The sequence below is a fragment of the Babylonia areolata genome, chromosome 2 (assembly GCF_041734735.1).
Source record: "Babylonia areolata isolate BAREFJ2019XMU chromosome 2, ASM4173473v1, whole genome shotgun sequence".
NCBI classification, from domain to species: domain Eukaryota; kingdom Metazoa; phylum Mollusca; class Gastropoda; order Neogastropoda; family Buccinidae; genus Babylonia; species Babylonia areolata.
In genome coordinates this window covers 21,511,140-21,533,639 of record NC_134877.1, presented here as the reverse complement: position 1 = coordinate 21,533,639, position 22,500 = coordinate 21,511,140, and the positions used below count along the sequence as shown (strand labels likewise).

General features: G+C 42.4%; 2 protein-coding genes across 2 annotated transcripts in view; one reads left to right on the top strand and one right to left on the bottom strand.

Moving 5' to 3' along the window:
- Window positions 1-5,326, top strand: part of LOC143279357 (uncharacterized) — an 8,117-nt gene extending 2,791 nt beyond the window's left edge. Inside the window, exons 2-3 of the mRNA XM_076583377.1 lie at window positions 1,566-1,626; window positions 3,817-5,326. Of these exons, the coding sequence (XP_076439492.1) occupies window positions 1,575-1,626; window positions 3,817-4,256 (492 nt within the window). The 5' untranslated portion in view covers window positions 1,566-1,574 and the 3' untranslated portion in view covers window positions 4,257-5,326. The remainder of the gene's footprint in view (window positions 1-1,565; window positions 1,627-3,816) is intronic.
- Window positions 5,327-10,697: 5,371 nt separating this feature from the next.
- Window positions 10,698-22,500, bottom strand: part of LOC143277055 (uncharacterized) — a 16,308-nt gene continuing 4,505 nt past the window's right edge. The window contains exons 2-5 of the mRNA XM_076581791.1: window positions 22,469-22,500; window positions 19,086-20,085; window positions 14,338-14,424; window positions 10,698-12,214 (exon numbers count right to left, since the gene is read on the bottom strand). The exon at window positions 22,469-22,500 is cut by the window's right edge and continues 46 nt beyond it. Of these exons, the coding sequence (XP_076437906.1) occupies window positions 11,399-12,214; window positions 14,338-14,424; window positions 19,086-20,085; window positions 22,469-22,500 (1,935 nt within the window). The 3' untranslated portion in view covers window positions 10,698-11,398. The remainder of the gene's footprint in view (window positions 12,215-14,337; window positions 14,425-19,085; window positions 20,086-22,468) is intronic.

Below are 22,500 nucleotides of genomic sequence, written 5' to 3'. Positions count from 1 at the left end.
TGATGGTGGTGAGGAGGGGGCCGGGGGGGGGGGGAGTGCATATTTTGTGCCCTTTTTTTCGATTATGCACATGTGCCATTTGGTAGTACTGTATTGCATGGTGTAGATTTTGTTTTTCACTTCTATGTCCTGATGTGCTCTAGTGTGGTATAATAGTATATGCATTGTTTCATGTGAGGTGCTTTGAGCCCACAATGATATGGGGAAGTTTGCGCCATAAAGTACAAAATTATTATTATTATTGTTGTGGTGGTGGTGGTGGTTGTTGTTGTTGTTGTCGTCATCATCATCATCATCATTGTCATATCATAATTATAATTACGCTTTCGGCTTTTGAGAATCTCTACCGGTCAACCAGTTTTTGGTTTTTTCCGGGTTTTTTTTTGTTTTGTTTTGTTATTGTTCTCTTTCTGTTTGTTGTTTGTTTCTTTAACTGCTTTTTTAGCATGTGGTTACACGTCATCGCGATCCATGACTCAACAATGTGGATAATAATCTAAACATGGAGTGATGGCCTAGAGGTAACGCGTCCGCCTAGGAAGCGAGAGAATCTGAACGCGCTGGTTCGAATCACGGCTCATTTTACTCATTTGCAACTTCGAAAGCCAACTCAACGGAAGAAAGTTTTAATTGAACCTTTTTCCATCAGTTGCAGATGTGTGTGTGTGTGTGTGTGTGTGTGTGTGTGTGTGTGTGTGTGTGTGTGTTGGCGCATGCGCGCATGCGTGCATGTATGTTGGGGGTGGGGTGGGGGGAGATGCGTTCTTCCTCGCTAATTACTACCTTACTTACTCATCCATAGAGTAATTGACTGACTGACTGACTGACATACTGACTAGTTTACTAAATTCAGATACTGAGTTTTTCACTTTTTTCCCCCAACAGCTCACATGCTGGTGCTACGGAACGACTTATTGAACAATTTTTACATACACCTATTTGTGGACTTTGCTGACTTTCCCCATACACTTCACTCGCTCACTCTTGAAGTAGGTACTAACGTGGTGATAGCCTTGAGGTGGTCAGGGGCATAGCCCTTGCTACTGGTACCATGTAACCCAGTACTACCTGCCGCATGTGAAGTCTCCCAACGACGGACCAGGCGGAGGAGGAAACCTTTCCCAACGGCTGTGAAGGCGGAAGAGCATGACCAAAGGGCAGGGGGAGCTCTTATCCTTGGCTGGAAGTCCTCCTAGGAGGCGGAACTCCGAAGAAACAACCTTCACCTGCCGAGGCCGTCCTGCACATGGCAGTATCTGCACCTGTGGGACTTTGAGCGTCGGTAGGCGAGAGAGTGGGGAAGGGACTGCACAACTCCTCTTCACTAAAAAAAAAAAAGTCACCTTTGCTAGTCAGGCAACCAGGCTAATGTCGGAACGACGATGGGACACACACCGACAGATAAGCCTGCCTGCCTACTCATCCGTCGGTCCGACGGGAGACTCCATCATCGATCGAGCCTTGAGATGGCCATAGTGGTCGACGAGGCTCTGAGCACCATAATTTGATTTGAATTAGTTTTGATTTCACTCACCCACTGGTCTGTATTTGTGATCTGTTTACAGGAGCGGAAAATGAAGATCTTCCTGCTTTCTGTTTTTCTAGCTGTCTGTGCTTTGGCCTCAGGTGAGTTCCTGTGACTCCGATGGGTGATTTTTTTCTCTTTTTTTCTCTCTTTTCTTCTCGCTTTCTCTGGCTGATGGCTTTGAAGGTGTTGCAGGGTTGAATAACTTGACGTCGTTAATTAAACAACACTGCCTTTCCGGTGTGTGTGTGTGTGTGTGTGTGTGTGTGTGTGTGTGTGTGTGTGTGTGTGTGTGTGTGTGTGTGTGTGTGGTGGGAGGGGGCGGAGGAGGGGGGGGAAGCTATGTTGAACTTGTATCTTCATCGTGAACAAATAAAACGAGAAGAAGAGAGAGAAAAGAACTGCTATTTTTGAATAAAGGCTGTCAGTTTTAACATGTTCTGAGAGACCCTCGATAAACAGAAAGACTCCATGGAACGGGGAATGACAACACAACACAAAAAGACTGGTTATGTGAAACGGGGCTTGTGAATTCACAGACATGGCATAAGTGGAGTGTTGGCCTAGAGGTAACGCGTCCGCCTAGGAAGCGAGAGAATCTGAGCGCACTGGTTCGAATCACACCGGCAATCGCCAGTATTTTCTCCCCCTCCACTAGACCTTGAGTGGTGGTCTAGACGAGACGATAAACCGAGGTCCCGTGTGCAGCATGCATTTAGCGCACATAGAAAGAACCCATGCCAGCAAAAGGGTTGTCCCTGGCAAAATTCTGTGAATCCACTTCGAAAAGAAAACAAATAAAATTGCAGGCAGACAAAAAATAAAAAAAAAACAAATGGGTGGCGCTGTCAGTGTAGCGACGCACTCTCCCTGGGGAAAGCAGTCCGAATTTCACACAGAGAAATCTGTTGTGACAAAAAGAGAAATACAAGCGATAAGCAAAACGGCCGATTTGACATTTCCCAATCTCAAAACGTAGAAAAAGAGAACACCAAAGCATTTCAAACATGGAAAATAATGAACACCAAAGACTGGCGATTTGAAACAAGGTTTGACAATTCACACACATGGCAACTGTGATCATCAATAGACCAGTATTGTTTAAGAATCAGAATGGCAATCAAACTAAAAATGGATGTATGAAAATATTTAATCGAATTTATGTTTGTTTGTTTTTTTCCAAATGTTTAAAACAGGGTTTTACCGTTTTGGGATTTTGTATGGCGAACTGAAGTCGTTGGATTATCAAAAAGAAATCTTTAACCCCCCCCCCCCCCCCCCCCCCCCCTTCACCCTCCGCTTTCAGAAAATGTCATGAGATACATGTGTTAATTCATGATTTCTATCACTAAATCTCAAAGGAGTGTGAGTGACCAACCCCAATATCATTATCATCATCATCATCATCATCATCATCATAACCATCATCATAACTATCAGAATCGACACCATCACACACACACACACGCACGCACGCACGCACGCACGCACGCACGCACACACACACACACACACACACACACACACACACACACACACACACACACACATACTCGGAAGATTCGCGTTAAAAAAATATATCCCCCAAAAAATAAAGTTCAGCCAACCAATATCCCGAAAACGTCCTCAGTGAAGTCCTGCTCCACGCGTTTCCCACGCAATGCCCATCCCTCAAATAAACTCCACTCCACACAGTCGTCCAGGGAGAAAAAAAAATCACGGGCGATGTATTAGCTTTCGTTCTCGAGATCAAGTTTTTTGTTTCATATGTAGATATCCACAATGGAGTGGGGGGTGGGGGTGGGGGACGGGGGTCGTGACAGCTGTTGAAAACTGAGGGTGATGGTGGTGATGATAGCTGTTCACACAATTCCAAAATTTGAATTGATTGAACAGAATGTGTCTTTATGACCGAGTATTCTGGAATCACAAGGAATATGTGGGCAGGGAGTGGGGGTGGGGGTGGAGAAGGTGGTGGGTAGGGGGGTATTCAGGAAAATATCAAAGCCTGATCCGGTTTTGTTTTTGTTTTTTTTTGGGGGGGGGAGTTGTCTGTTGGTTGGTTTTTGTTGTTGTTGTTTTTTAACATTATCTATCAAACCAGGTTGTTTTAGTGCTTCGAAACTTTATCTATCAAAACCAGGTTGTTCCACGTGCTTCTATCGAGAACAGCTTTCTTTGACACGCGCGCGCGCGCGCGTGTGTGTGTGTGTGTGTGTGTGTGTCTGTGTGTTCATGTGTGTGTGTGTGTGTGTGTGTGTGTGTGTGTGTGTGGGTGTGTGTCCAAACAGCCCAGCTGGACGCCCAAGGAGGCGGCATCCTGGGTGGCGGAGGAGGGGGACCAGGAGGACCGGCAGGAGGACCCCCGAACCCCAACAGCCCCATGAACGCCATGCTCATGTCGTCCATGGCCTTCGCGGACCCCTCGGGCATGTCAGTGCCGGCGCTGATGATGATGAGGCAGAACCCCAGCATGATGCAGAACCCGATGGGTGCCTTCATGATGTCCAACATGCTGGGCGTGGACGTCAACAAGATCGCCACCCCCATGGCCATGATGCAGGGCATGGGCGGAGGGTCCAGCATGCTGCCCTGGCTGCCGCTCATGATGGGAGACCCCAACATGATGTCGCTCATGTTCTCCATGGGCATGGGAGGCGGCATGGGCATGGGCGGCGGCATGAGCGGCATGATGAACCCTCTCAGCTTCATGGCCTTCGCCAACGCGTAATTCTCGTCTCCGGGGGTGGGTTTAGGGGACTCGGGGCAGTTTCTCACGCTCACAGGTACTGGTTTCAAACGCCCATGGAAACAAACGTCCCTGGGTGCTGTCCCTCACGGCAACCCTCTCGGGAAAGAGCTGCTTTCTGATGCGCACTGAAAGGAGCTAGCTCCCTCTCTCTCTCTCGTCATGCAGGTAAACCCACCTTCGTGGTGGCTTCATATGTTTCACCACCGATTTTACCGATCTGGACAGGGTTGCCGTTGAAGGACATCGCCTGCGTCTCTTACCTTTTCGCAAGAGGAAGGGGGTTGGGAGTGGGGGCGGAGAAGGGGGGGGGGTTGTCGGGAATGGTGGGGGTGGGGTGGAGGGCTCTGAAATGTAGCTGTGGGCTCCTCATCAGTTTTTTCCCTCCCTTGTTGCTGCCATTGGAAAGTCCTGATGTGCGGATAACGTTACCCTAAAAACCGTAACATTCTCTGACGTCCTTTCTACAACAGGCCTTAAAAAAAATCCTACCTGTTCCTTTCTTGCAGTAATTGGCATTTCTTCATTAGCGTTCTTGCTATATGTTGTTTGGTTCAATTTCACATAACTCTTATGTAGATTCAGTTCAATTTCAAATAACTCTTATGCCGCTTGAGCTATATCCTTATGCTGCGATGTGAAAGTACTTGCAGGTGAACTACAAATTGTGACATTTATCCATGGGCGCTTGGAACAAGTACCTGTGCAAGAGCTCACGTAAAGAAAATGTAAACAATGGTACACGCTTGGCAGCATTGTGAACATATATTGTGAATAAATATATTGGTACCAGGAAGAAAAAAAACGGGACGATAACAAAAATGAAGTTAGCAAAGTTGAGTATCGAGTCAAGGTGTCGATAAAGAACATCGTGTCATATACATCATACACTAGCTACAAAATGATTGAAGCGGAAATTTGTCGCATGTGCCACGCAAAACACTAACACTTTAATATGCTGCGAAATTATTTTCCAACTGTGATAGGATTTTTTGAAATGTATCATACGGTGAGTGTCTGAAGAGGAAATAAATAACAGTAATATTACAAAAGACGATGCGTGTCTTGAGAGACAGGGAAGAAAGAGTGGAGGTGAGTGGGGATCATGGGTGCATCAACATTTTTGTATTTTGTATTTCTTTTTATCACAACAGATTTCTCTGTGTGAAATTCGGGCTGCTCTCCCTAGGGAGAGTGCGTCGATACACTACAGCGCCACCCATTTTCTTTTTCTTTTTCTTTTTTTTCTTTTTTCCTGCATGCAGTTTTATTTGTTTTTCCTATCGAAGTGGATTTTGCTACAGAATTTTGCCAGGAACAACCCTTTTGTTGCCGTGGGTTCTTTTACGTGCGCTGAGTGCATGCTGCACACAGGATCTCGGTTTATCGTCTCATCTGAATGACTAATATCACTTTATATTTGTCATCCCATTTCTTTCTCTCTCTCTCTCTTTTTAAACAGAAGCTTATACTTCTCTCAGACTACATAAAACTGGGGGGAAAGAAGTTCTCAATCTGATTTGAATACCTCAAATTAATCAACAGTCAGTATTTACGAATGTGGACACAATTCAATAACAAAACAGTGGACAGACTCTAGAAGATGATGGGTCTTGTCACGTCTCAATGCACATGTGCGTCTTTTTAACCGTCTTATTTGTCATTGTTACTTCCTCCATTCCAAATGCTTATGGATAAACTTAAACCTTTCTTACAGCCAGGATTTTGTATAACTTGTGTTCATATTTCGGGTTGGTGGGTGGGTGGGGGAAGTGGGAGGTAAACTCCAGCACAATAAATTAAAAACTCGTGTTATTCTTGGTTATTCTTGCTATAGACAGTCTGAGGGATACTCTCATTTTGTGTCGTAATATCCTTCTTTGATGGTTCTGCCTTGATCAAGTCTCCAACACGGTTGAACAAAGCGTGCGCTCTACATTTTGAGTGAGCGTCTCTCTTCCTTGCAGTTTACTCTCTGTCTCTGTCTCTCTGTCTCTCTCTCTCTCTCTCTCTCTCTCTCTCTCTCTCTCACACACACACACACACACACACACACACACACACACACACACACACGATTCCAGACGCTATCAGTTTTGCACTCTTAACTCCAACTCCACTGTACTTCGCTCAAAACTGAAGAAGACAGTATTCGGGTTTCGTACTTGTTGTCCTGTTCCCATGCCAATACTATGCTCTTCCTGATATCGATCAAATATTTTACTGTTTATTCATGGATTGTGTTTGTTCTCTCAAAAAAAGATCAATATCACCTGCAGAAAAATGAAATCATACTTGTCTGTTATTTCTATGTATGTGAATGAGTGTGACAGACATTCAAATACCAGTCATCGTCAGTCACTACATCATAACAACCATCAGTGCTGACATAGATTTAAAATGAAAGTAAAAAAAAAAATTGTTTTTGAATTATAAAAAAAGCATTTGCGATTTTCTAATTCTTTAATACATTCAGCACTCTAGATTTTTTTTTTTGTGTGTGAATTTTCAGCCTTCAAAAGTTATTTTCCCATCTTTTGACGATGTTATGAATGACATCACAATGGACGTGAATACTGCGTTCTAAGGCAGTCAAGGGGTTTTCTTCTTTTCCTTTCCGTTCGTGAACAGCAACTCCCACGTTCTCTCGTATGGACACACACGACTGGGCTTTTACGTGTACGACCGCCATGTAGGCAGCCATACTCCGTTTTCGGGGTGTGTGCATGCAGGATATGATTTTGTTTCCCTAACCCACCGAACGCTGACATGGATTGCAGGATCTTTAACGTGTGCATTTGATCTTCTGCTTGCCGTATACACACGAAGGGGGTTCAAACACAAGCAGGTCTGCATATATGTTGTTGACCTACCTGGTAGACTGGAACACTCTCCACCCTTTACCCACCTGGCACCGTTACCGAGATTCGAACCCTCAGATTGAAAGTCCAACGCTTTAGCCACTCAGCAATTGCGCCAGTCAAGGGGTTAAAAAAAAATTAAATAAGATATTCCAAGTTCTATGAACTCCCCGCGGTGCACGAGAAAAACACTCACACTCCGCCCCATCGTGACTTGCAGATGGACTCCGCCACCAATGAAACGGCAAGGTCAGCAGTGCCAGACCCCCTCTCTCCCCTGGTTTTGGCGTACAGAGCATCGCATCAAGAACAGTACAGCCAGTCCTCTGACCTGCTGCCTCTATAGGAACAAAACTGAAAAAAACAGGTCTGAAAAACTCTTTAGGGGGCGGGGGGTGGGGGGAATATATATATATATATATATATATATATATATATATATATACATAAATGGGGGAATAGTTCGGGAAACAAGTCGACAGAAAAACAGCCGGTGCCAGGGGAAAAACAGTAACAAGTGGTGTTTCAAGTCATAAAACAATATCCAAAACAAATAAGCCTAAAACGGCGAAAATTGTCTGGAGATATACCACTCTTGATAAACTGTGTGAATTTTCAGCCTTCCACAGTTATTTCCCTTCTTCTGATGACGTCATCCGTGACGTCAATATGCACGTGTCACATACGTGCCTGGCAGTGAAGGGTTTTTAATTCACATATAGGAAAAACAGAGTGATTGGAAAAAGAGAAAAGTTCCAGTGCAGTCTTTCCAGAAGGTGCAGATAATGATATAGTATGGCGGAAAGGCGCCCACCCCCGAAACAGACACTATCCCCCGTTTTCTCAACGGGGCGTACAGACAGACAGACAGACAGAAAGTAAACAACCAAATAGTGGAGAGAAAAAAAACGCATATAATTAATATACACAGACACAAGACAGAAAGACGGGTGGTCATATGTATAAAGGGTGAGTGCAGGTAAAGAGAAACAGACAGACAGACAGAGTGAGCAACAGAGAAGTATTAAACGTAAAAATATACTCACCATTTATTGTTCGACGTTAAGGCCTTGTTATTGGACCTCCTCAGGGCGTTCAAAAACAAGCAAAAAATATAATTATTGTATATCGATAGAATATGGCGTAAAACTTTCTTCTATGAATTACACACGACAAGAATCATACACTTTAAAGATTTCCGTTACCACCTCATACATAGATTCAGTATCGTCGTACAGATACTATGACTGAATGGTGTACACCAAGGAAAGACACAAATACCGACATAATTTCAAAAGTATTTATTGATGTTCTGACCCATCATTTTACAGATAAAGACTCCCCGTGTAAAACAAAACCACTGAGATTCCACTGTTATCAGACAATTCATAAAACCACTGTTAACCAGGGCTGGATTCCATGAGGCGATCTTTGCAGTGCAAAGTTAGCTTAGCGTTAAGAATGTTCCTAAGTATATTGAATATATAGCAAACAGTAAAGAGTGGTAACTCTCTCCACACTCAAGCTTGTGGCTTGTTCAGGAGAGAGTCACCACTCTTTACTGTTTGTTAATTATTTGGTCTCCTGGCCTCATTGTTTGTTAGGCCTAATTTCAAGTTGAAAAACCGCCGAGGCAACCATGTGTTTGTTCTGTATTGTCCGTGTGTTCTGTGTGGCTTGTTCAGGATTAGAGAGGCTATGCCAGTCTTGAATAAAAGCTAATTCGTGTTTGCACATTTCTTCTGTCATTGCTGCTGTGTGCACATGTCAAATGATCGGTATAAAAGCAAGCCTGGCGCTTTATTTTTCGAGGAAGAGTCTGGGTTTGTTCCAAGTGTACCCCCCCCCAACCCCCCACCCCCCTTTTTTTTCTTTTTTTAAAATTTTCCTGTGTGCTTGCTGAATTGGTAGCGTAAGCAGCATTGGCTTGAAGTTATGTACCTTGCGTGTGGAGAGCGTTACCATTCTTTACTGTTTGTTAATTATTTGGTCTCCTGGCCTCATTGTTCGTTAATTTTATATTGAATATACCTTGGAGTTGGGAAACACTTAGTTTGCTTAGAGCTAGGAATATTCCTAAGTGTATTGAATTTACCTTGTAGTTGGGAAACACTCAGTTTGCAGAGAGTTAAGAATGTTCCTAAGTGTATTGAATTTACCTTGGAGGTGGGAACACTCAGTTTGCTTAGAGTTAAGAATCTTCCTAAGTGTATTGAATTTACCTTGGAGGTGGGAACACTCAGTTTGTTTAGAGTTAAGAATGTTCCTAAGTATATTGAATTTACCTTGGAGGTGGGAACACTCAGTTTGCTTAGAGTTAAGAATCTTCCTAAGTATATTGAATTTACCTTGGAGTTGGGAACACTCTTAATTCTAAGAAAACTTAGTTGCTAAACTATCGCCTCATGGAACCCGGACCAGGGCTAAAAAAAAAGCAAAAAAAAAACAAAAAAACAACCAACCAACCACCCACACAATTAATGCACCAGGCAAACCAAGCCATTGAAACCATGTGATACCTCAAACGTGCTGTGAGACATACAATACGAACTGAAGAGCATACTGTGAAAACGACTATAGGCCTGTATAGTCCTATAGGCCTGAATCCGATGGCGATACAACTGAGTATGTTTTCAACTGGCAAGACGAATTTTGAGATCAGCAATGTCAACCAGTTTCATCTTCTAAATGGGTTGTCATGTGTTTGTGCCGATATACATTTTCTGTTTTGTTTTGGTTCTCTTTAAACTATATTTTGATTCCGACAGAATACCTGATTTTGATTCTCTCTCTCTCTCTCTCTCTCTCTCCACACACACACACACACACTACTAACTAATACTAACTGACTAACACACACACACACACACACACTAAGTAACTAATACTAACTGACTAACACACACATACACACACATACACGCATACACACACATATACACACAATAACTAACGCACGCACACACACACACACACACACACACACACACACACACACAAGAACACTAACACTAACACCACTCGTCTCTTCTCTAACACCACCACCCTACACACATTCCGGAGTGGAGTGATGGCCTAGAGGTAACGCGTCCGCCTTGGAAGCGAGAGAATCTGAGCGCGCTGGTTCGAACCACGGCTCAGCCGCAGATAATTATTTTCTCCCCCTCCACTAGACCTTGAGTGGTGATCTGGACGCTAGTCATTCGGATGAGACGATAAATCGAGGTCCCGTGTGCAGCATGCACTTAGCGCACGTAAAAGAACCCACGGCTACAAAAGGGATGTTCCTGGCAAAATTCTGCAGAAAAATCTACTTCGATAGGAAAAACAAATTAACTGCACACAGGAAAAAAAAAAAAGGTGGCGCTGTAGTATAGCTACGCGCTGTCCCATGGGACAGCATCCCGAATTTCACACAGAGGAATCTGTTGTGATAAAAAGAAATACAAATACAAATGCAAATTCGGCTGCGTACTTTTTAACTCCCTTGCAAAACCATAAAGAATAAATCACCAAGTCATTCAGGTCTCATCTTCCTATCAAATCAAATACAGAGAATGGGTGCAGTTTGCACATATACACGGCTTAGTGTGTTAAGTAATCAATTAATAAGCTGATTCGTTACTTTGGCAGTTAACAGACAGTCACTTAGTAAGTCAATCATGGTGAGGTGTTAGTCGTTCAGTCGGTATAATGGTCTGCTCGTTCATTGATTCATTCAGGTTTTATTCGTTCCGTTATATCCGTGCAACTATTGCTTACTGTTTTACTATTATCCATATTTCTAATAATCCGTTTATCTGCTTGTGATCCTTTTTTTTTTTTTTTTCTTTTCTTTTCTTTTTTTCTTTTTTTGTTGCATAGTTAAGAGAATAAGCTTACATATCGCTCAAAGTGCAAGCGATGTAGAGGGCACACAAGCTAGCTAATCCGTTCGGACGAAAAAAAAAAAAAAAAGCTACGGCAGTGTGTAGTCTGTTTTGTCTTTCGGACTAGCAGTCAACTCCCATATGATGGAGTCTCCCGTCGGACCGACGGATGAGTAGGCAGGCAGGCTTATCTGTCGGTGTGTGTCCTCCATATTTGGGAGAAGAGGCCGATTCTGGATGCGCAGCAACTCCCATAACTTACTGAAAAACAGCCCACGGTGTAATTTGGAAATGTGTGTTGGCAAATCTAGGAATGAATGCGATAGGGAATGAAACCTCAAAACTGGACATACAACTCGTCCATATTCAAACATATAGGACTACACACTGTCATTCAAATTACAAAATCGGGATTTCCTGCTGACATCATGTACAGTTTGACGGCCCGGCTGATGAGGTAGGTCTGCATGTCCAACTCCGACACGGCCATCAGGCGGCAGTCCTTGGCCGTCACCATGAACTCCTCGTTCCATGGGGACTGCGGGACCACCACAAAGTCCCAGACGGACCCCACAGAGCTGCAGAAGTTCCTCACAGTCCGCTGTATCTCCTTGAACTGACGCACCTCCGAGAAAAATCCCGGGCCCTCCGCATGAACAAGCTCCCAGAATGTGCTGTAGAAATGCCGGTACATCAGGTCATCCGCCATCTGGAACCGATCGAACATGGCCTTCTCCTCCTGGGTCAGCCTCACTTCCGGAAGTTCCTCCGGCCGTCTGGCGTTCTTCATGAGGTACACGATGTCCTGCATGGACAGACACGACCTCCTCTTCAGCAGCACCAGCGATTCATCGAAGTACTCCACGATCATGATGAGATCCAGGTCCCTCTCTACTCTGGCGATGTGAGCCCGCACAGCCTGCACGTCCGTCTGCAGACTGGGGGCAAGACCCGTGTCGCCTGCCAGGGAGTTGTACAGCTCTGGTTTGATGTAGTTCTTCACCACGTGCGGATGCTGCATGAAGTACAGGACGGCGTCCTTGACGGTGGAGAACCTGGGCAGGCGGAGGAAGAGCTTGTCGTAGCCGTAGTAGACGAAGCTGGACACGAAGCGGTCCAGCGGGTTCCTCATGATGGCGAAGTAGAAGGTGCGGTCCGGCATGAGGGCTTCCAGCTCCTCGCGGTGGAAGATCATGTGGTTGAACACCACCTGGACCGACAGAAAGTGACGCGGATTCTCAGAACTTTTTTTTTTTTTTTTTTTTTTTTTTTTTTACCGTACAAATCAACTTTTGTTGAAAAGTCCATCGCTTTTGTTACAATAAATGAATGAATGAATGAATAAATAAATAAATAAATAAATAGATGAACAGCTGAATAGATAAATAGATAAATAAATGAATAAAAAGATAAATAGATAAATAAATGAATGAATGAATAAACGAATAAATGAATAAATGAATGAACAGATATATAGATAGATAAATAAATAGATAAATAAATAACCAAATGAATATATTAATAAAATAGATAAATAACCAAATAACAGCACACAAACAATCTCCCAGAAAGTGTGGAAGCGCTGAGGAGGAATCGTGTGAAAAGGGATGAAGTAGTTTGGGGTTTGGGTGGTTTTTTTTTAGACGATGATTTCGGAGTTCAGTAGAATAATTATGTGTAATACTTCGGGTAGTTGGGTGAGACAGCGATTTAGCCCCTTGTCTTGTTTGGCTGGACTTTTTTTGTGACAAGTAGTTCAGGAGTGAACTTTATCTTAAAATTATATATATATATAATGTGAACAGCTTTTTGTGCCACTCCTTACTGAACTGTAGACCCACACAGCTGGGGCTCTGCTGCCTCTTGTTGGCATCTTGCTGGTCTGGGTACCAGTGATGTGGCGGTGTAAGAATAGCTGTAAATGAACCTCACGGGATTGATAAATGAAAATTGAAGAAAAATGTTTTATTGATTCGAACTAATTATTGAATCATTTATATACCCTTTCTCGCGAATCAGAAGAAAGAGAAACACCCGTAGTTAAGAATGTTCCTAATTCCACGGTAAACTCCATACACTTAGGAAGAGACTTAAGGGGGGCACGGCAGTGCAAAAGAGACCAAAATGATGATTTTTCATGATTTGGGTTTTTGATGGATTTTGATTCTTGAACATCTCTTCTATCATATGCATAAGTTTTTCCACTGTAAAGATGTCTTTAACAATGAAAAAAATTGCCAATAAGGATTGCTTGGTGAATCACGAAAGTGTTTATTTTGTTCAATTTCGACGCAAGTCGTCAAGTTTCTGGCTTTGACAACATATCTTGGACTTGCTCAATGATGAGTAAACCTACAACCATGAGACTTTGCATGATTGTTTTATGACATGTTATTGAAATTTTGTCACGAGTATGTATGAAAATATTCTCTGACATTTAATTCATAGCAGTTCCCGGTTTTTTTTGGGTTTTTTAATCATAAAAGTACAATAATTGAAGAATCAACACAATCTCACGTGAAAATGAAGATAATGTCATTGTGTATCACGTCCAAATAACAAAAAGTGTCGGCATGCACCACATGGACCACAAGCCCGATTTCTTTGATACATTGTTTAGCGGTCATTTTGATTTGTTTCCATAGCAACGGGTATTCACAGAAATCTAAGAACACTTTTTTGTGATCCATAAGTGATGATACACCTAGTAGACAAAAAAAAGCGATATAGACGGAGAGAAAAAAAAGTCGTTGTTTGACTGTAGTGTCTGGCCTTAATTAACTCTAAGCAAACTTAGCGATGCAAAGATTGCTCCATGCAACCCGGCTGGGAAGTGTCCAGTCAGAAATATTAGCCGCTTAGACGGACGGCCAAAAGAGGAACATGAAAATTGATTGGATAATTGCCAATATTTAAGGACTATATAATCTATTTCAAGATTTAGGTTTCCAATACAATGTGTGTGTGTGTGTGTGTGTGTGTGTGTGTGTGCGTGTGTGTGTGTGTTTGTGCGTGTGTGTGCCTGGAATGATTTGAAGTCTTTTGGTATTTTGAGTATGAATCATAAAGAAGGAACGCTTTTATTCATAAATAGTTTTGTCAGTCTGTCGGTGCGCCTTCCGAGTGAATGGACTGATGGGTGAGCGTGGAGTATGACACAATCAACACATGCACACGCATTGATAAATAATGAATTAGAAGAAAAAAAAAAACAACAAATACACACACGCAAGCACACGTTCACACACATATGCGCGCAAACATGCATGTACGCAAAACACACACACACACACACACACACACACACACACACACACACACACACACACACACCTGATAGTGTTGTCCTCTTGGGGCAGGTAACACCTGTCGTACTGTGATCTTGGGTTCGAAGTAGTTGAATCTAGCAGTGCGTGGCATCTGTAACGAACAAAACCAGTTTCACTTTTCACTTTCAAAGGAGGTGCCACAGCTTGCGGAATTGTATGTATCTAGTTATGTGTTCGATAGTCCAGTTTTTATTTATTTTATTTTTTTAATTAATTTATTTATTTATTCATTTATTTGTGTTTATTATATTTACTTTTTTTAAATTTTTGTTATTTGTTGTTGTTGTGTTTTTTTCTCAAGGCCTGACTAAGCGCGTTGGGTTATGCTGCTGGTCAGGCATCTGCTTAGCAGATGTGGTGCAGCGTATATGGATTTGACCGAACTCAGTAACGCCTCCTTGAGCTACTGATACTGATACTGATACTGATAGTCTAGTTGGTTGTTTATTGTAGGTCCCCACATCATCCTCTTTTCAAATGATAATCTATAGAAGTGTTGCAAACACTTTCTGTCCCAAATCCTGTTTCCCACATCACACACACTCTCTTCCAATATTATGTTTTTCTTTCTCCAGTCACTGACACTCACCCTCTCCATTTTACATTTTGTACTCTGTCTTTTCCACATTCTGTTCTCTCTCTCTCTTTCTCTTTTACTTCCTCAATCCCCTCCCCCTCGCCCCCACCCCCACCCCCGTCCCCCAACCCTCCACCAGAACCGCCCCACTTTTCAAGTTGAATATTTCTTCCCCTGCCATTGATTATCACAAAAAATGACGATTTCTAATTAATGAAGATAGTAATCATCATTATGACAGAAACGATAACATAGATAATTATAATAATAATAATGATAATGATAATAATAATATTGATGATGATGATGATGATGATAATGATGATGATAACAACAACAACAATAATAATATGAATTATTTTCAGTCTAATATCATCATCTTAGATGAACAGACTATAAATGAATAAACGAAGATCTCCTGTATGAAAAAAAAATCAACCAATCAAAGCCGAAGATGGCTGACCTTCGCAGAAAACCAATGTGCTAATCAGGCCTTGAGAGCTTGTCTAGTGAAATATGGCGAAAGGAAATATACTTGATCCTTTCACTTCCGCAACTGTTTGCGATTTTGGCAAAATAATTACCAACCTCTTGAAAAAAAAAAAAAAATCACACACACACAAAAAAAAAATCAAACTCAAAATTGTGTAAAAACATATGTTTTACTGGACGAAAATGAATGAAGAATATAATTATTAACGTTGAGAGGATGAGATAACTCCCAATTAGGGGAAGATAACTCGGATTTTTAGTGGGGGGAAAAATACACAGAATATTGGGGGGGGGAGAAGGAAATTCAAGTTTGTTTATTTAATGGGTGGAAATGGTGCTAGAATATTAGCAAATGTATAGGACACAACAACCGAGCGCAGTGATGTTTTTATCCTGTAATATCATGTTGTTTTAAACATAGACACTATACACAACCACTCACATATACCCCCCCCCCGCGCCCCAACACACACACACACACACACACACACACATCACATCAAACACCCACAAACACTACCATACTGTTTTACAACAAACAAAAAAACTCACTGTGAACAATATTTCGGCTTTAAGCTTTCATATTGAGGATTTCATAGTTAATGGAAACCCCAAAATGACGGTTTCAAACTAAAATATTGTTTGTTTGTTTGTTTTTCTATACCCACTTCTAACACGACCCCGCCCCCTTCCTGCTGATGTATCTTGTAGCATGTAATCATCAGGATAACCAGAATCACTTCAGCAGATCAACGACAACATTACTTTCGTTTTCAATCACGTTTTCGTAGTTGATATTGTCGATGTTGTACTTACAATCAAACAAAATTTTGGCCACCTCTTCTGTACTGTACATTCTGGCAGCATGATGACACGTTCGACGGCTTTTTGCTTCATAAAACGCATTAAACTTGAGCCAAAACTTGGCGAGAAATTGCTACGAACACCATCAAGATAGTCGCCATTTGAAAGGAGGTAATCACATACAAATGAGTGGCTGGACACCTGATAATGCAGTTGCCCCTAAACCGCCGACATATCCGCGGTCGGAAGTGAAAGGCTTTTAAAAGGCAAATGACAAAAAGATAACTCCCTCTCTTCCTCTCTCTCTCTCTCTCTCTCTGTATATGTATATATAAATAACTATACATATGTATATATACATAACTATATAACTATATAAAACTATAAAAATATATATATGTATATAACTATAACTATAACTATATATATATATATATATATGCGTGCAGAATAAAATCTGAACTCTAATCATTTTCTGAGGGGAAACAAAAGGTAAAACTGTGAAGGGGGAACTGATGAAAATTCAAATAGTTCCATTAAGTATGAGTGTGTGTGTGTGTTTATGTGTGTGTGTGTGTGTGTGTGTGTGTGTGCGTGCGTGCGTGCGTGCTGAGCGTATCTCCTGCTCGGGTGACAACAGCTACTTCCTGACACTTGATGCTCGAGGCCATGCGATCGGCACAAAGTTATCCAGAGTCACCAAAGGACGGGCAGAACCTGACTGGCTTTGAACTAATAAAAGCGCTCTTTCGCCGAGCGGTCGCTAGCTTGCCAGTACACACACACGTGGGGAAGAAGCCAGGCGGACGGGTCGACCCTTGCAGGCTGTGCGCCAACAGGAGCGATCCGCCACGCCACGCCACGCCACGCCACGCCGCGTCCCCCACAACCAGGGTGTCGCATAAGGCGCTGTGGAGGACGTCGTTCACCCACATTGGGCAGAGCCCGAGTTGAGGCCCCCCCAGCACCTGCCTCGGGACCAGGCGTTGACGACTAGGTCTTTTCTTCACGGCGCCGGAACGATTTTTGCATTTCTCCACTGCTTTTACTTTTTATCCACAGCCTTTACTTTACTTTTCTCTCCGAGCATGCAAAAGTTGACAGAAAACGTCCTTTGCCATTGACGGGACCTACCTACCTACCTACCTTCTCACACAGAAAATAAGAATAAGAATAATAATAAGAATAAGAATAAGAATAAATAAATAAATAAAAACAAAAAATAAATACACAAATTAAAACAACAGCAAAACAACAACAACACACACACTTTCAATGACTGCTCGGTAGAAATCAACCATGATTTCTTTTTTAATTCCGAACTTTTTGAGGCGCCAAAGAAAGTACAGGCGCTGTTGTGCTTTCTTAACAATTTTATCCGTATTTTTCTCCCATTTCAAATCGTTGGAAATGATCAGTCCGAGAAGTGAAACGGATCTCGAAGGTGAAACTGGGGCTGTCAAAATTAGTTAAATATTGGGTTATAAATGGAAGCTAAATTCTAAACAATATAGGATTGCATGAGTTTGTGAAAACAATTTTAAAGTACCCCATGAAAGTAAGCGAAAGTTTGCTTGTGTAGCATTCGATGTCAAAAAAATGAATATTTGATTCTAGATCTTTCCGTGTGTGTGTGTGTGTGTACAAATCCTTCGAAAGAAGTTGCACTTTGTTGTGAAGTGACAACTGTTGAAATATGCGTGTACGCATATGGTTCACGTGTGTTTTTCTCATCACGTTTAATGTAAATGACCCCCTTCATACACAACATTATTTCATTTACTTGATCACAAGTCCGTCATGTACTGCGTAATGTTGCCACATTGTCTCCATGTATTGTTAAGCTTTTGCCCATTTCGGTTTTTGCATGTGCCCATATGGGGAGTTTTTGGAAGAGTGTGTGGAGAGGGGGGATGGGGGGGGTGCAGGATAATGTGTGTGTAAGTGTGTGTGTGTGTGTGTGTGTGTGTGTGTGAACGTGTGTCTGCATGTTTTACATTTATTTCCTTATTTATCATCAGTTCGTGTGTGTGTGTGTGTGTGTGTGTGTGTGTGTGTGTGTGTGTGTGCGTGCGCGCGCGCTTAGAGTTGACTTCATCAAGATTTTGCGCCTTATAGATATTATTATTATTAGTAATAGTATTTTTATGGATTTATCTTCTTCTTTTCTCTCTCTCTCTCTCTTTTTATTATTCTTTTAAAAACTTTTTGTGGGTTTGTTTTTTCTCAAGGCCTGACTAAGCGCGTTGGGTTACGCTTCTAGTCAGGCATCTGCTTAGCAGATGTGTTGTAGCGTATATGGATTTGACCGAACGCAGTGACGCCTCCTTGAGCTACTGATGCTGTTACTGATACTGATACTGATGGAAGAACTTTTGACTTGATTTGACACTTGAAGTAGGGCTGCGACCTTTTCTTGACAAAATCATTGCTACCATTATCGTCATCTCCCTCTCTTGCAGGTATGATATATCATAGTCAATCGTGTCCGACTATGACCATCAGAACAGCAGAGGAGGCAACTGCTGTTCCGACTATTTGGGCTAGAATTTGATTATAGTGGAGAGTGTCTTGCCCAAGTACATCCCCACTCTCTCGGCCAAGAGGGTTTTAGGACAGTCGGCGTTGGGATAGTTCCCAAAGGCCAACTAGCCCACAAGGCTGCTGCACTAAGAGCCAGTGAAATTTTGCCTCCTAGTTTGAGAGTCATAGTCCACAAAAGACTAAGCTGTAAATAGTTTCCCATTGACTGGAGAAACCATTGATAATACAGCTCTCACTTTGCTGTTGGCCCAAATGTAAACTTATGTCAATCTGTGATATAAACCGAGCAGGTATGAGACAACATGATATAACTCATGTCGCAGTTCCAGACCTACCTTCCAAGGCAGGGCAACGTTGAGCGAGTACCTGAGGGCGTATCGTGCCAGGATGTTGGCCACTGTGGTGCTGGCCGACTTATGGACCTTCACAAACGCCAGACTGGTCACACGGCCTCCAAAACCCCGGTCTGGGCAACCCGGGGAGAGCAAGGCCTTTGGTCTGCTGTTCAACAGGTAGACGTAGAACTTCCGTTTCTTCGTTTCAACACCACTGGGTATGTCGTCGGCGTTGTCTGGACGCTTTAAGTTGTCCCAGGTCACCACAGGCTCTTTCTTGAGCGACGAATCTTGTGTGCGGTTTATGTTCTGAGACTTTTCCCTGGGTGTGTTTTGAATGTGTGACAGATATGGCTGTCCATTCATATCGTTCGGTAGTCTGTTCGAAGCATGCTCGAATGATCGCTTTAGATAAGGGTCTGGCGTTGTGGTTGTTACCGTCCGTTTCTCTAAGGTTTGTTGTAAAGGCTGGACTTGGAAGGAGCCTTGTTTCTGATTGACAACGTGTTGGTTTTCCTGTGAGTTCTGCGACAGGTCTACCTGCTGGCGGTGGACGTTTTCGCTGCCAGCAGAGTATGGGCTGTTTGGGTTACGTGAGTCAGGGCGATCGATCTGATATATGTTGAACTCATCGGGCCTCAGCAGGTGACGGTCGCCAGTCACTATCTGTCCATCGCCATGCAGCACGTGCTGACTAACGGCAGTGTCCACTGCCTTCACGGAACTTAAGTTTCCGTCGGACCTGTCCTGGATGACTTCATCACTGTTCACGCCATCGTGTGTCAAACGTTGCGGGTTGGGATCATCCAGTCTGTCCATCTGTTCAAACTCCTCCGTCACATCGCTGGGGGCACTATCCGCGGAGTTTTGAGGATGGCTGTTGTGCTCGCTGTCTCGGATATCCTGCTGGACGGGTGTGGTGAGCTTCAGTTCGCGTGACATGGATCCAGAGGTGAAGATGAGTAGCGTGACGACTTGGATGAGCAGGACGACCAAGCCCCTGGCATGTGAAAGGGACGAAGGTGTGAGAAAGATGGTGGTGGTATATGTCAAACATCACTCCTCTCGTGCCTCGTGGTCATCATCATCATCGTCAATACTATGACTATTCATAAGAAACGTCGCAGTCGTCGTCGTCGTCGTCGTCGTCTTAATTCTCCTCCTTCGCCGCCGTCAATAATAATAATGATGACAATAATAATAATGATAATGATAATAATAATAATAATAATAATAATAATAATAATAATAACAATAATCATAATAATAATAATGTGGAGGCTAAAATAGCGCTGTTTACCGCTTTCAAGAGCAGGCTCACCGCGCTTCACAGTAGGAACAGATATGTAACATTTCAAAGTGTAATGATAAAAATGAGATAAAACGATTCACACCCACACATCATTCACTGCACAGAAAAGGTACAACACACACACACACACACACACACACACACACACACACACACACACACACACACACACACACATTGCTGTAGGTTAATACTTGTTGATATGCATATACATGTTCTCCTTCCCATGACAACTCATTCAATACACACCACAACCTCTTTAGACTTTTTCTTATAATATACTTTTCCTCTGATACATGACATGAACCTTTTTTTTTCTTCTATACACTAATATTCACATGCATTCCCTTTCCTTTATACACTACTTTACTCCTTTCCGTCTAAAAACACTTATAGTGAATAGACGTTAAACTGAAGAAAAACTGAAGAAACACACACACACACACACACACACACACACACACACACACACACACACACACACACACACACACACACACACACACACACACACACACACACACACACCACTAGAAAATCCACCTAAAAGCTAAAAACGACACAGAGAATCAATAAACAAACAAAAGGGTAAAATTTTGATAAACCACGCATTTTACACACAACACGAAATTCATGTACTTGAGTAAAAAAAATAAAACATCACAGGCACTTCGCGTAAAAGTAACCAATTAAAGATATATACTATATGCACATGAAGTAATAATTCAATCACACTTCCCCACCCAGTCACATGAATCATGAACAAACAATATTCAACATGCAGATCATTACTCAGGATCACAGCAGGGGAAGCAATAGGAATTGAAGTAAAATTTTAAATCTCCAACAACGTTTCTTTTGATTTTTTTTTAAACCCTCTAACATTAAGACTCCAACACCTATGATGTCTGAAAAAGCATGTGCTGCCCAGATTAATTAATTCTTCTTTTTTTTTTTTTTTTTAGCAACGAATCACATATATGCACCGAAGAACAAGCATACGAGAAACACTGAAAATTAAATGGTTTTCTTTATCGATAGCAATCGGACTTAAAACTTGATCAAAATCAAGTGTTAATCACTTTAAAAAAAAACTAAATAAAATGAAGCATTCGAGTTTAAGTAGGATACTTGTCCGGTTGCCCACATTTACAGCCTTATCTTTCACATGGAACCGATAACAGGTAGATGCATTAACAAGTAAATAAATAGATAGTAAGTAAATAGTGCAGTGATGGCCTACAGGTAACGCGTCTGCTTAGGAAGCGAGAGAATCTGAGCGCGCTGGTTCGAATCATGGCTCAGCCGCCGATATTTTCTCCCCCTCCACTAGACCTTGAGTGGTGGTCTGGACGCTAGTCGTTCCGATGAGACGATAAACCGAATTCCCGTGTGCAGCATGCACTTAGCGCACGTAGAAGATCCCACGGCAACAAAAGGGTTGTCCTGGCAAAATTCTGTAGAAAAATTTGCTTCGATATGAAAAACAAATTTAACTGCACGCAGAAAAAAAAAAAAGTGTGACGCTGTAGTGTAGCAATGCGCTCTCCCTGGGGAGAGCAGCCCGAATTTCACACAGAGAAATCTGTTGTGATAAAGAGAAATACAAATACAATAAACAAGTAAATAAATAGATAACACAAGACTGGGCCAAAAAAGCTAGTGCTCAAGAAGCCAGTCAACAGACTCCCACGCAAACAACAGACATGGTGACCTTACTTTCCAACCCCCACCCCCTACCCCTACCCTGCTCCCCAACCCGTTCCTGATTACCTGCAATGGATGAAACGGGAAAACCCGAAATTTAAAAAAAAAAATAAAGGAACCGTACAAAACAAAGAATGAAAGAAAAAGGGGGGTAGAAACAGTGATGGTGAGAGAAAATGGAGACGGTTTGCCACAGGATTTCCAAAAGATGGAGATAATACTTACGACTGAAAGAGTCACTGGTATCCCTACGAAATAAAGAAAGAAAGAAGGAAAGAAAGAAAGAAAGAAAGAAAGCAATGAGGCAAAATACAGAAAAGAACAGACAAATCCGAAACATTGCTTGAACAATACAGCCACTTACACTTTGATGCAAACGGACCACGCCAGAGGTTT